The following is a 13,800-nucleotide window of genomic DNA, read 5'->3' on the forward strand; positions in this document are numbered from 1 at the left end:
TTTCTTGAAACCATGTCCTACGTTGGGTTTCTGACTGGGCCAGCCATCAATAGCGCCCAGCCCATTCTGTGGGACAGGCCTCCGGGTCTCTGCTCCTTCCTGTTCGTTCTCCCTCTCCCTTTCTTCCCTGCCCCCCTCCCCCCGTCCCCCACAATTTGAGAAAATGCACCTCATGTGAAATTTACCATTGTAACTATTTATTTTAATTTTTATTCTTATTTTTATTCTTATTTTTATTTTATTTATTTTTTTTTTGAGACAAAGCATGAGCAGGGGAGGGGCAGAGAGGGGGGAGGCACAGAATCTGAAGCGGGCTCCAGGCTGTGAGCTGTCAGCACGGAGCCCGATGCGGAGCTCGAACTCACAGAGTATGAGATCACGACCTGAGCTGAAGTCGGATGCTCAAATGACTGAACCACCCAGGCGCCCCTGTAGCTATTTAAACTTTTTAATTTTTTTTTTTTTGAGAGAGACAGAGACAGAGACAGAGCCTGAGTGGGGGAGGGGCAGAGAGAGGGAGACACGGAATCGGAAGCAGGCCCCAGGCTCCGAGCTGTCAGCACAGAGCCCGATACGGGGCTCGAACTCATGAACCGTGCGATCATGACCTGAGGCGAAGTCGGACGCTCAGCCGACAGAGCCCCCCAGGGGCCCCCCCATCGTAACTCTTTTTAAGTGTAGGGTTCTGTGGTGTCGAGTACATTCACATCGGGGCCATCGCCACCATCATCTCTGAAATTCCTCATCTTGTACGAGGGAAACTCTGTAGCCATTAAACGATAACCTCCCATTCCTCCCTCCCCCAGCCCTGGCGACCACCCTCCTGCTGTCTGTGAACGCGACTCCTCCCGGTGCCCCACATCAGTAGAACGGTGCGATAGTTGTCTTTATGTGACTGTCTCACCTCACGTGGCAGCGTCCTCGAGGCCCCCCTGTGTTTTAGCGCGTGTCAGAATCTCCTTTCTTCCCACGGTTCGTCCTCCGCCGCGTGTGCACCTACTCGTCCGACAGCGGACCGGGGTTCTTTCATCGTCCGGCTGCTGTGAACGATGCAGATGTTTCTTCGAGACCCCGCTTTGAGATTCTGGGGGTGTGTACGGCAGACTTGCTGGATCGTGCGGTGGCTTTACTTTCCGTTCCTTGAGGCGCCTCCTCGCTGTGTTTCGGGGCAGCCCCGCCACGTTGTGCTCCCGGCAGCCACGTCCTCCTCCCCTACGCTTGGTGTTTTCTGACTTTTTGAGAGAGAGAGAATCCCAGTGGGTGTGCTTCTGATTTCCATTCCCATGGTCCCGGGTGACGTGAGCATCTCTTCGTGTGCTTATTGGCCGTTCAAGGAGGATCCCCTCCTGGGAGAGGTGTCTGTTGCCCACTTTGGAATCTCTGCATTCTCCTTTATGTTTAAATTTTTTTTTTTTTTTAATGTTAGTTATTCTTGAGAGAGTGAGACAGAGCATGAGCCGGGGAGGGGCAGAGAGAGTGGGAGACAGCGAATCCGAAGCAGGCTCCAGGCTCCCAGCTGTCGGCACAGAGCCCGACGCGGGGCTCGAAGCCACGGACTGCGAGATCGTGACCCGGGCCGAAGTCGGACGCCCCGCCGACCGAGCCACCCAGGCGCCCCTCTCTGTTATGTTTAAAGCAGCAGCAGGTCTTTTTTTTTTTTCAACGTTTTTTTTTTATTTTTATTTTTGGGACAGAGAGAGACAGAGCATGAACGGGGGAGGGGCAGAGAGAGAGGGAGACACAGAATCGGAAACAGGCTCCAGGCTCCGAGCCATCAGCCCAGAGCCCGACGCGGGGCTCGAACTCACGGACCGCGAGATCGTGACCTGGCTGAAGTCGGACGCTTAACCGACTGCGCCACCCAGGCGCCCCAGCAGCAGGTCTTAAACTGCGGCCTGTGAACCCCTAGCATTTCTTCAGACTCTCTTCCAGGTCAAAACGACTTTTGTGATGCTGAGATTACTAGCAGGCAGGTGCCGGCCCCGTGCACTCGGAGTGACAATAGCAATTTCATTTAATGGTGTCTGTGATAGAGCAGTGAGAATTCTTTTACGCTCAAGTACAGGTCTTTAAAAAAAAAAAAGAAAAAAGACACCTTAATTTCCGTGCCAGAAAATTTGCCTGTTCTAAGCATGCAATTCAGTGATTTTTTTTTTTTTAATTTACCAAATTGTGTGGCTGTCACACAGTCCAGTCCGGGAACGTCTCCATCACCCCGGAAGACCCGCGGCCCGCAGCGCTGGTCTTTCGCACATTCGGCGAGACGATCTGGGAAGTACTCACGGAGCCCCTCTGCCGCAGTGAGGCGCGGACGTCATCCCCAGGGAGGGCGCGAGGTTCGCGCCGTGGGCTGGGCCAGCCGGCGTCCCCGCGGGGACCGGCCACGGTGGCCCGGAAATGAGCAGAGCCTGCCGCTCCCCGGACAGCGGCTGACAGACTGCGGCTGGCGACGTCCGTCGCTAATGATGAGGTTTGGGCTCCCGGGCTCTCGAGCGGAGATCAGAGTTTGGGAGAGCCCGAACCTCCAGCCGCGGCGTTTAGCGACCGTCGCGTGATGTCACCGACTCCCATCTGGGCAGAAGGTCCGCTCACGGGTCGAGATAGACCGGTGGGTGCGAGCAGAACAGTTGGAGGTGCTCGGCGAGAGGGTGACGGAACCCCGCACGGCGGCTGGCGGCGAGAAGCCTTCGCCGGACCGGGTCGGTGTAGTGTCGAGGGCGCGAGGGTCTCGTCTCTTCGAAGCCTGCATCGCCCCCCGAGGCTGCGTTTTCTTCGCCTGCTCCAACCGCAGCGACACCGCATGGCAGGGTGAACGCAGAAGCCGACGGGGACAGGCTGCCTTCCGTTTAATGGCAGGATTCAAGCGGTCTGCAAAAAGGAGGGTGCCTGAGAGGCTCCGTCGGTCAGGCTTCCGACTCTCGATTTCGGCTCCCGTTGGGATCTCACAGCTCGGAGTCGGCGCCCCGAGTCGGACTGTATGCTGACGGCATGAAGCCTGTTGGGGATCCTCTGTCTCCCTTCCCTCCACCCCTCTTCTGTCCCTTCCTCCCTCCCTTCCCCTGTCTCTCTCTCTCAAAATAAACAAACATAAAAAAGAGGTTTGCAGAAAGAAAAATAACGCTCATAGCAGTGTTTTTGAAATAGAGTTGTTTGGTTTTTTTTTTTTTTTAATTTTTTTTTATTTATTTTTGAGACAGAGACAGAGCATGAGCAGGGGAGGGGCAGAGAGAGGGGGAGACACAGAATCTGAAGCAGGCTTCAGGCTCTGAGCTGTCAGCACAGAGCCTGACGCGGGGCTCAAAATCACAGAGTATGAGATCACGACCTGAGCTGAAGTCGGACGCTCAACCGACTGAGCCACCCAGGCGCCCCAGAGTTATTTTTTATAACACATCTCTGTGAACGTATTGTTAACATAGGTGACACTTGCCATATATTAGATTTTTACATTTTTTTCAGTTTTAATTTCTATAGTAAATGCCAATGGATGAAACCCATCTGTGACTCTCTGAGGCCCTAAGATCCGTAAGTCCAAGAACCACTGGTTTCAAATCTACGTTATTTAAGAAGCAGCAGCCCGGAGAGTAGGTCAGTTACTTCAGTTACTGGAAGGAAAGCATTCCTCAGGAGAGCCAAAATATCCCAGAATACTGCTGGAGGTGACCGGGTGTGTGTGAAATAAGAGGGGAAAGTCCTCCCGAGTTCTTTGTGTTCTGTCGTTAAAAGCTTGCACGCAATGGTTCGTTGGACTCCATGCCCGTTAGAATACACGTTTGTAGGTCTTGGGTTTGTCCTTCATGTTAATTATTAGATGTTTACATATTTTGTCCTCCTTTCAGTGGTAATTTTTAAAAACTTTTTGTTTAATGTGTATTCTTGAGAGAGAGGGAGCGCAAGCAGGGGAGGGGCAGAGAGAGGGGGAGACACAAGCCCGAAGCAGGCTCCAGGCTCCGAGCTGTCAGCACAGAGCCCGACGTGGGGCTCGAACCCGTGAACTGCGAGATCGTGACCTGAGCTGAAGTTGGACTCTCAACTGACCGAGCCACCCAGGCACCCCTTTCAGTGGCATTTTTTTAAAACCATGATGCACTTTAAACTTCTCTGTCCTTGTGATCCCTGTGTTTATTTTCTATTCTGAGTTATTCAGGCTAACAGGAAATGGGACCAGTGACTAAGGCCGCTGTCTGACTCAGAAATAACAAAGTAGCAGGACACTTTGCAGATACAGTGAGTGCGGCCTCTAGAAATGATACCAGCACTGCCTTGTACTGACACCGGTCAGACTGACAGTCAGAAATTGAAAAATCTGCTTGTGTTTCTGGGCCCACCACACATACACGCTCACACGTGTGCCCACAGACACGATGCTGTCTTCGGACGTTTCACACTGCGGGAGAAGTGGATTCCTCCTTGGTCAGGTGTGTGGTTGTGGCCAGCAGGGCCCTGGCCTGGGAGACGTGGCTCTGGTTTCCTCTCGTCTCGGGGCTTAGTTTCTTTGATTTTTGCAGATTTGTGTCTGTTTCGCCGATCGTGGGTTTGGTGGGATTGAACACGCAGGGTCCTTCTTTGTAGATCTGTTATTCGGGGGGAAAAAAAGCAAGGCTCAACACCAAGTGTATAAATGACCAGGAAAAAGTGGGGACGGCTACACCGTGGATTGATTGGTTGGTTGGTCCTCCCCCAGTAAATTGGTGACTGGCTCTGGTAGGAGGCCCTGGAGGCCTGGAGGTGGCGCTAACTTTCAGAGCGTTTGCATATGTTTTGTGTATATGTTACTTTGATTTCATACATTTGCTTTTCAATTAAGAACTAAAACGTCGTCTGTGCCTTCAAAGCCCTGTGTAAACCATCATGAAGAAACTCACGCCCTTGTCCTGACGCCGTGACCCGGCTTCCACTTTCCTTGTTTCCTTCTGGCCAGCGTCCTCCCACAATTGTCAGCCCGTGTATTCATCCAGTCAGAGTCACAGTCCACACGAATTCTGTGTTTGTGAAGTTTCTTTTAGAAGTAGAAGGCTGTGGGGTTTTAAAACAAGATTTATTCTTCCAGTTTCTAGAGAATATTTTCGCCTGAACAAAATGCTGGGTTTTTTTTTTTAAGTTCATTTCTTTATTTTGAGAGAGCACAAGTGGGAGAAGGGTAGAGAGAGAGTCCCAGGCAGGTGCCACGCCACCCGTGCGGAGTCTCTTGCGGGGCTCGCCCCTACAAAATACTTTCTTAAATTACGAAAGCGTTGTATACTGACAGAGTCAGGACAGTAAAAGATAGAAGTCTTTCTACCATCCGACAATTCGGGGTGGTTCGTTCCAGGCTTTTTTCTACACAAAAATTCACTCTTAAAAAGGCTAGTGAGTGGTTGTCTCCGTCGGTGGAGCGTGCGACTCTTGATCTTGGGGTTTTGCGTTCGAGTCCCATGTTGGGTATAGAGGCGACTTGAAGATAGAATCTTAGAGTAAAAAGGCCAGCGGGAGCACACAGCTTCTGCCGCCCTCTTCCGTGGGTGTGCCGACCCACACCACCCTCTGTGGGCACCCGTCCCGGTGGTGCGGGTAGGCCTCCCCTGTCTCCGCCCGGAGCAGCCTTCTCTTCGCCTCTGGTGGCCGGCAAGGGTCTCCGCCCGCCCCAGAGCAGAGGGTCCAGGAGGACGGGCTCCTGTCACCTGCCGGAGACCCGGGGGGCCACCCGCTGCTGCTCTTGTCCCTCGTGCTCCCGTCTGATCTCTTCTCCCTCTTTTCTCCCCCTGCCTGTGGCCGTAGTAAAAGGTCTGTTTTGTCAGTAGGCTCAGGGGAGACGTTTTTGATTTTCTTTTGGAAATACTTTAAATACAAAAAAAAAAGAAAGAAAGAAAAACCCAGATTAACAAACCTATTTCTCCGCCACCCAGTTACATATTTTAGGTTTAAAAAGTCATAGAAAAGCTGGCACCTATATCGATACTTTCCTGCGCTCGGAAAGTTTCTGCAGTAAAAGCCTGTGTTATCCGCTAGTCTAACTACACGGCGGCGAGGAATGCCGTGTGAGTTCTCACAGGCTTAAAAGGCAGAGAACTTGATAGCATTTGGAATTCTTTATTTAGATACAGGACTACATAGTCTGTTTTCTTTAAACCTCTCTGAGATTCTGGGATTTTGAGCCCCCTGTAGTATGATATTTCCCAAACTCTGACTTCTGTGTGAATTTTAGGGGTGCCTGGGTGGCTGGCTCAGTCGGTTGAGCGTCCGACTTCGGCTCAGGTCACGATCTCACAGTTCGTGAGTTGAAGCCCCATATCGGGCTGTATGCTGACAGCTCGGAGCCTGGAGCCTGCTTCCGATCCTGTGTCTCCCCCTTTCTCTGCCCCTAACCCACTCGCATTCTGTCTCTGTCTCTCTCAAAAACAAAAATAAACATTAAAAAAAAATTAAGAATTTTAAATGGGCAGCCCGGGCGGCTCGGCCGGTTAAACGTCTGACTTCGGCTCGTGTCATGGTCTCGAGGTTCGTGAGTTCAAGATCCACCTCAGGCTCTGTGCTGTCAGTGCAGAGCCTGCTTCAGACCCTCTGTCCCCCTCTCTCTGCCCCTCCCCCCACTCATGTTTGCTCACACATGCTCGCTCGCTCTCTCTCAAAAATATTTTAAAAAACAATTTTAAAAGTCATTTTCACATTTCCAGAGAAGTAATTTTAAGCATACTTTATTTCGCATTTAACTCAGATCAATACGTTAGTTAAGTTTTAATGCAAGTTAAAATATTCACGATGTTTAAAAGGTAAATTTAGCTTTTTTCTGAATATCAAACAACTAGTTCTCTGTAATTTATACGAGGAAAACTATGTTTTGTCAACAGAAACATTTAAATGGAGTATCACATTTAGGAGTGAATATACAGGGGGGGCGCCTCGGCGGCTCAGTCAGTTAGTTAAGCATCTGATTCTCGAGTTCCGCTCAGGTCATGATCTCACAGTCTGTGGGATCGAGCCCCATGTCCCGCTCTGTGCTGACAGTGTGGAACCCTGCTTGGGATTCTCTCTCTCTCTCTCTCTCAAAATAAGTAACATTTTTAAAAAGTGAATATATATTAAAAGATGGTTTAAATTTTAACTACGTGTTAACCTGTTGAAAACATTTTTAAATCATTTAGATATTGTATGCTATATTTATTTTTGAGCTTGTGTAGATACTACCTGTTCAAAAAATTACATTTTTATTTTATTTTTGTAATTTTTCAACATCCTCTTTATACCCAACATGGGGCTCGAACTCATGACCCTGAGATCAAGAGTTTCATGCTCCACTGACTGAGCCAGCCAGGCGCCCCCCAAAATTAATATTTTAAAAAGTGATTCACTTACTGGCTAAATTGAAACGTGGGCTTCTTGCCTTCTGCTCTGGAAAATCAGGCAGTTTCCTTGAATGATCTTGGTGTTCTGTCACCAAGTAATTCTAAAAGATATTTTGTATAAGCACCCAGATTATTAGGGTTGTCTGTGTGTTTTCTCTTTAACACATTTTTTAAGTCCAGAAATGTCCTGAAATGGTATGTGAGGCTTTGGTGGGAGAAACGCAGACGTCCAGAGCTGGTACAGACACCCGGAGACTGACTGGCAGAATTCTGGAAGCATCCTTCGATGCTTCTCTGTGATGGCTGTTTCAGTATGCGTGGTTTTTTGAGTCAGAATAAATCAGGGTCCTCCTTGCATACCTCTGAGCCTTTCTGGGGGTGCAGTGTCGTCCAAGCAGGAAACCCAGGGCCACCTGTGATTGGGAAGCTCTTGGACTTTCTCTATTTTTAGGGGGAAATGAACTACTCACACAGTCACTTAGGAACAGGGGCCACGTTTCCTCCACCGCATAACCTCAGTCCCTTTCGGGAACACTCTGGAAGTGCTGCTCTTAGGAAGCTCCTTAGCCCGGGGCCCGGTCCAGGCCTGCCTGCCAGGCACCACGTGCGTGCGTGCGTGCGTGCGTGCGTGCGAAGGTGGAGGCACGGGGTGGGGGGTCTTTGCTGTGCTCGGTTCAGGCGTGAAGGGTGAGCCCAGGCAGCCCGACTCTGAGCCCGACCCCGCCACCACCGCTGCCTGACTCCGGGCCCATTCGGACTCGGGTTCACACAGCCTGTGGGGTGGCGAGGGCGCCCTTGGCACCGCACGGGCCCCCGGTGAAGCTGCCGCTCCTGGAGCTGCTGTGGGCAAAGCGGGCAGGAAGCTGACCTCGTGTGGTCCGATTGGCTCCCCTTTCTGACCTGGCTTTTGTCTCCACAGGGAACTGCACGTGGGGAATGAACTGTAGGTTTATACACCCCGGAGTCAACGACAAGGGCAACTATTCCTTAATCACCAAAGCCGAACCTTTCCCGCCTAATGGTGCCCCACCTCTTGGACCTCACCCGCTGATGCCTGCCAACCCCTGGGTGCGTGAACGCCTCTCTTTCTTTCATTGCTAATGGACGGGACAGCTAAGCTCTCCGAACCTTCTGCTTACAACCCATCGGTACACCTTGTGTAAAAGGCACTTCTGTGACGTCACGGTCACTGGGTCGCCTTCCAGATGCTTCCGTGTCTCTGTGAGGAGGCAACCCTAGGCTCAGGGCAGCAGGTCAGGGGCCACACTGAGGCTTGGAGTGCCAGGGGCGTGCGGCCGATAACCTTCTAGCTGGTGTTCTTGCTCCCGTCTCTTTATAGATTTTGAAGTTTGGCTTGCTTTCTCAACTTTTCCCTTCTTGTTTCTTAATAGGGTGGGCCCGTAGTTGATGAAATTTTGCCTCCACCCCCTCCAGAGCCCCCCACGGAGAGTGCCTGGGAACGAGGACTCCGGCACGCGAAGGAGGTAACTAGAGGGCCTGAGGAAAATTCTTGAGCACGAGTAGCGTTGCTTTGATTCAGAGACAGTGACTGGAAACTCAGTGAAGTCTCTGAAGTGAGGGAGCGGTTTCCTAAGAGTTAAGAGAGCTCCGTTGGTCTGTCCAAGGCCCAGGCGTGCTGTCTTCCCGTGGCTCGGGTGGCGTCACACCGCACCGCAGCTGGTGCTGCGGCCCCCGGCCTCCTGGAGCCGTGGCCCATGCGTGTGCAGGCCCGTCCCTTCCCGAGACGGCCACTGTGCCTGCCCGCGCCCTCCCTCCAGGCTGTCCCGTGGCCCTGGCCGTCAGGCTTGTGATCTGTCGCCACCAGACCTGCTTTCCAGGCCCTCACTTCACTTTCTCTCCAGTGAGGTGACAGGATAAAACGAAACCATTCCCCTGCCTGGCTCAGCACGGAGCCCACCCCACCCCCCCCCCCCACCCCCCCCCGCCACCAGCCCTGGAACCGCTTTCTCTCCATGCTTGGGCCCCGTCACGAGCGAGTATCTGGGGCTCCCTGGCTCAGGAGGTGGCCGGCTCTGTTACTCCTTTCCAGAAGGTGAGCCAGCTCCGTGGCACCGCCTGGCGGGCCCGTCCTGCTGGTGCAGAGATGGTGTGCCTGGGCCTGGAGTCCCTCGGCCGCTCCCGCTGCCCTGGCTGGGGCGCTGTGGGGCCGCCTTTCCTGATAGCGACTAGCGTTGACTTCTTCCTTCTTACGACGGTAGGTTTTAAAAAAAGCAACCATTCGAAAAGAACAGGAGCCCGATTTTGAAGAGAAAAGGTTTACGGTGACCATCGGCGAAGACGAACGGGAGTTTGACAAGGAAAATGAAGTTTTCCGGGATTGGAATTACCGCATCACGAGGGATGTCCGAGAGACAGCGTAAGGAACCATCCCTCCTTCCCTTCTGAGGGACAGTGAAGCTGTCCCCAGCCGTGGGAGCCTGGCGCTCTTCCCTCAGGCCTCAGGGTGCCGTGCCTCCCTCTCCCCGTCCTCGGCTCGGAATGGCCTTCCCGAGATCGTGTCAGAAGCTCTGCAGGGGCTTTCCTGGGTTTTCTGCGCCGTGAAGGAAATGCCCCGGCTCTGGCAGGGCCGGGTGCCCGGGGAGGGCTCACCTCTGTGTGGCTTCCTCTGAGCTCTGCGTTTCTAGAGCTGTGCTCCGAACCCCTGGAGCCCCAGCGGTCTGCCTCTTCCCACCCTCCCCCCGGTCTCCCAGCGGCCAGGAAAACGCATGAAATTGTCACCAGAGTCCAGGAACTCGGCAGGTGTGACGCTTTTCGTCGTAAATGGCCTTGTTCCTTCTCCGACACGTCCTGTTACTGGTCTGGTAGAGAAGTGCATGCGGTTGAAAGGCTTCGGGGCCCTCACAACATCCCCCCGCACCTCTTCCCGGGGGACAGTCGGCTTTGTCGTGCTCCCCTTGGAGGGGCAGACGCAGGCAGCTCTCTCCTGAGCAGCCACCGCAGCGTGGGCTCGGGTCACCGCGATCGGAGCCGGCTCTGGCGCCCAGGCAGCGTCATAGCAGCGCTCCGCTCGGTCACACCTGCCGTGGGAGAGCGTGCTCGCTGGGGTCTGGCCGCGGTGGCAGTGGCGGTGAGTGCAGAGAAGGGGTTCGCGGACGGGGCTTGCCTTTCAGGGTTCCACCAGCCAGCCCGCTACTCGAAGTTCGAGGCTCGTGTCCCGCATCGTGCACCGTGCCCCCCAGCTCTCTGCCTGCAGAAAAGGACAGGGGGAGGCCCTGTGCTCCACGCTTGTGTCAGGGGACAGCTCAGAGTTTGCAGCGTAGAGATTTAAAGGCGTGGTTCGGACTTGTGTGTTTTCTGATTCTGGGTGTGGAGGCCTGTCAGATCCCGGACGGGAGCATGGCATTCGGGGCTCTGTCTGCCAGCTCCCACGGCTCCCTTCGGGTCCCGAGGCCTCACACTTTTCTTGGGGAAAGCGCAGGTGAGGCTCCCGTCCCGCCGGGCTCAAGGGGCAGGCGGACAGTCCCAGGGGCCGGGGTGACCGGCACAGAGGGTGTGCTCTCTGTGAACGCTGGGCGAAGAGGCTCCGAACCTCGACACTCGGCCTCCCGGCCGCTGCTGGAGCGGGGGCCTGGAGCGTGTGCCCGCAGGGGAGCCGGCCAGCGAGTGCGGCTCTGCAGGGTGCACATGGGCCTCGACTGAACCGGCGCTGTGCCCTGGGCCTGCCCCGCGTGTGGTGCCGGCAGATGCTGCGCTCCCTCCGCGGAGGGTCCGTGGTGCGGGACCTTGCGCCTCTAAAGCCTCTGAGGACGGGCCTCGGAGCCAAGTTTTCACTCACGTTTGGTTTTTCAACGTCACTGCCCTAGAATTAACTGGGGGCTTCTGTGACACCCCTGTGCCGGGCCCCACCGGACCTCATCAGGCAGGGCCTCTGGGAACAGGGCCCCTGCGGCGAGTATGGGTGAGAAGGCACCTCTGCCCTGTCAGTCAGGGTCCGCTAAACACGGGAGACCCCCTGGCTATTTTCATTTCATGTAAAGACTGTGCAAACAGAAGGCAGTGGCAGCTGTAGGAAGCGGCGGGGCGGGCGGGGGGAGGACAGTTGGAAGTTCACATCGAGAAGCTGGAGGCCGGGCTGGGACTCAGGCCGCTGAGGAGGGGAGCGCTGGCCGGCTGTGCCAGCTCCCCTGTGGTGGGCGAGGAGGCCGGGGTGCCAGGGTCCTGCGGGCGGCAACGGGCAGAGGCCAGGACAGAGAGACCCTTCTGCCCCCGGGCCCGGCCAGCCCCTGCGGCACCTGTCGTGGGCCAGCTTTGCGCGGGGCAGTCGGGAGAACAGGGTGCTCTCGGCAGAGGGTGTGGGGGGCTCAGTCAGATACCAAGCGGACAGCTTAAAAGCAGTTCAGGGCCGTTGATGTAAAACTCAGAACGACCAGCCGTGCTGGTGTTCCCTGCCCGGGACCCCGGGGCACAACAAGCTCTGTGCCCAGGTGCTCTCCACCCGGCGACGCGGCAGGCCTGTGCACCGGGTGAGGGAAGGTGGGGAAGAGGGAAGGTGGGGAAGGGCGTGAGGGCGGGGTACCAGGTGCGCCCCTGGACCGGCAGCACCACCAGCGGCCGGCCAGGGTGTCCAGGGAAGGTGGGGCCCCGCTGGCTAACTAACAAGCCTTCTGGGCAATCCTCGTGCCCACCCACCGAGGTTTGAGAGCCGTGGACTTCAGTTCGGGGGCCCGGGCCCCCACCTGTCGTCAGGGGCGGTGTGGTCAGGCTCTGGCAGCGTGCAGCTGGGTGCTCTGTTGTGGAACCAGTGGGGAAGGGTGCCCGCTCAGGAGCTCCTAAGGAAGTAGCCTGAGACAGTAGGAAGCACAGGCAAACCGGTGTTTTCTTTATGCCTTTTTGGGAATTAACTTGTTTAGCAGGATCACTTAGTAAAGGTAGTGCTTTTCAGATGCCAACCACCTTGTGGGACCTCATGCGCACAAGATACTAAGAAATGTCACCTGGGGGCGTCTGGGTGGCTCAGTCGGTTAAGTGTCCGACTTAGGCTCAGGTCATGATCTCACGGTCCGTGAGTTCGAGCCCCGCGTCGGGCTCTGTGCTGACAGCTCAGAGCCTGGAGCCTGTTTCAGATTCTGTGTCTCCCTCTCTCTGTGCCCCTCCCCTGGTTATACTTTGTCTCTCTCTGTCTCTCAAAAATAAATAAATATTTAAAAAAAAAAAAAAAAAGATGTCACCCTGGGGGGTGGGGTGTTGGGGGTCTCAGTTGGTTACGTGTCCAACTGCGGCTCAGGTCGTGATCTCGCCGTTCCTGGGTTCGAGCCCCACGTCGGGCTCTGTGCTGACAGCTCAGAGCCTGGAGCCTGCTTCCGGGTCTGTGTCTCCCTCTCTCTCTGCCCCTCTTCCCCCCTGAAAAACAAAAAAATGATTAAAAAAAAGAAAGAAATGTCACCCTGGGGTTCCCAGCCAGCTCAGTCAGTGCGAGTGCGACTCCTGACCTCAGGGCCACGAGTTCAAGTCCCGTGACTTTGATGTCATCTCTGTGCAGGAGGCTGGGGTGCGCTGTATGCAAGAACATGCACTGAGCCCACAAAGGCGCCCTGACCGTTCCCTCTTTCACGTGGGGACCCTGGTGGCGGTGTCCTAAGACTCCAGGCCGTCCCACGGGAGAGAGGCGTTACACGTTGTTTACCCGGTTTTCCAGAAACGAATTTGTCGGCACAGCCCTCCTTTGAGAGAGCACGCACCCTCACATCCGTTTGGGAAGGTGTTTCTCCCACGGCCTGGGTTGGCCGGGAATGGTGCTGGGGCCTGGGGGGGGCCACGTTCTCTCTTGCTGTCGAGCAGCGGGCTGGGCCGCGACAGGCCTCCGCAGCTGCTGACTGCTGTCTTACACGCGACCTGAGTGGTGGGCACTTACGCGCTTTGGAAGATGTCTGGCCACTTGGAGTGAAAGAGAGCTGTGTCCTCCAGCAGACTCGGCCTCGGGTGAGTCAGTCTGCCGGGGTCCTGGCCCAGGCGGGGCAGACACCTCCCAGAAGGCAGCCCGCTGGAGGCCATCGGGCGACCCAGAAGCTCGGCCTGGCAGCCTCTTCAGGTTGTGGGCACGTTGGTTTCCCCCACCAGCTTACTCACAGGGGGGAGTTGGTCTGGAGCCAGGTAATCCCTGAAAGAATGCCTGTTGCCGGACTTGCGTCAGGGTCCAGGGCAACCCCAGGGCAGGTCCTCTGGGTCAGTGGCTAAGGTGGGATCTCCTTACCTTCCTCCCCACGGTCAGTGGCTGTCCCTTCCCCATTGAGTACAGGTCTGCCTTGGCCCCTCAGGAGGCTCCTTTATCCTACGTGCGGGGGTCTGTCCCTGGACCATTTGTTTCTTCGTGAGAAAGGCAGGCCTGCAGTGTGGTGTTGTCTCAGGGTGTGGCTTTCTTGGCTGGGCTTGCACATCTCTGCCTGCCTGTGCATTCGGGGACCAGTTGTCGAGCTCCATATGGAAGCCCACCGGTGTTTTTACTGGGATTGCCCTCCAT

General features: G+C 55.2%; 1 protein-coding gene across 3 annotated transcripts in view; it reads left to right on the forward strand.

Moving 5' to 3' along the window:
• The window catches only part of ZC3H18 (zinc finger CCCH-type containing 18), a 61,317-nt gene that overhangs the window by 22,740 nt on the left and 24,777 nt on the right, over nt 1-13,800 (forward strand). For all 3 annotated transcript variants that reach the window (XM_058708762.1, XM_058708763.1, XM_058708764.1), the window contains 3 exons: nt 8,242-8,390; nt 8,714-8,806; nt 9,542-9,699. In XM_058708762.1, coding sequence (XP_058564745.1) covers nt 8,242-8,390; nt 8,714-8,806; nt 9,542-9,699 — 400 coding nt within the window. The remainder of the gene's footprint in view (nt 1-8,241; nt 8,391-8,713; nt 8,807-9,541; nt 9,700-13,800) is intronic.

This window comes from Neofelis nebulosa, chromosome 17 (assembly GCF_028018385.1).
Source record: "Neofelis nebulosa isolate mNeoNeb1 chromosome 17, mNeoNeb1.pri, whole genome shotgun sequence".
Lineage (NCBI taxonomy): Eukaryota > Metazoa > Chordata > Mammalia > Carnivora > Felidae > Neofelis > Neofelis nebulosa.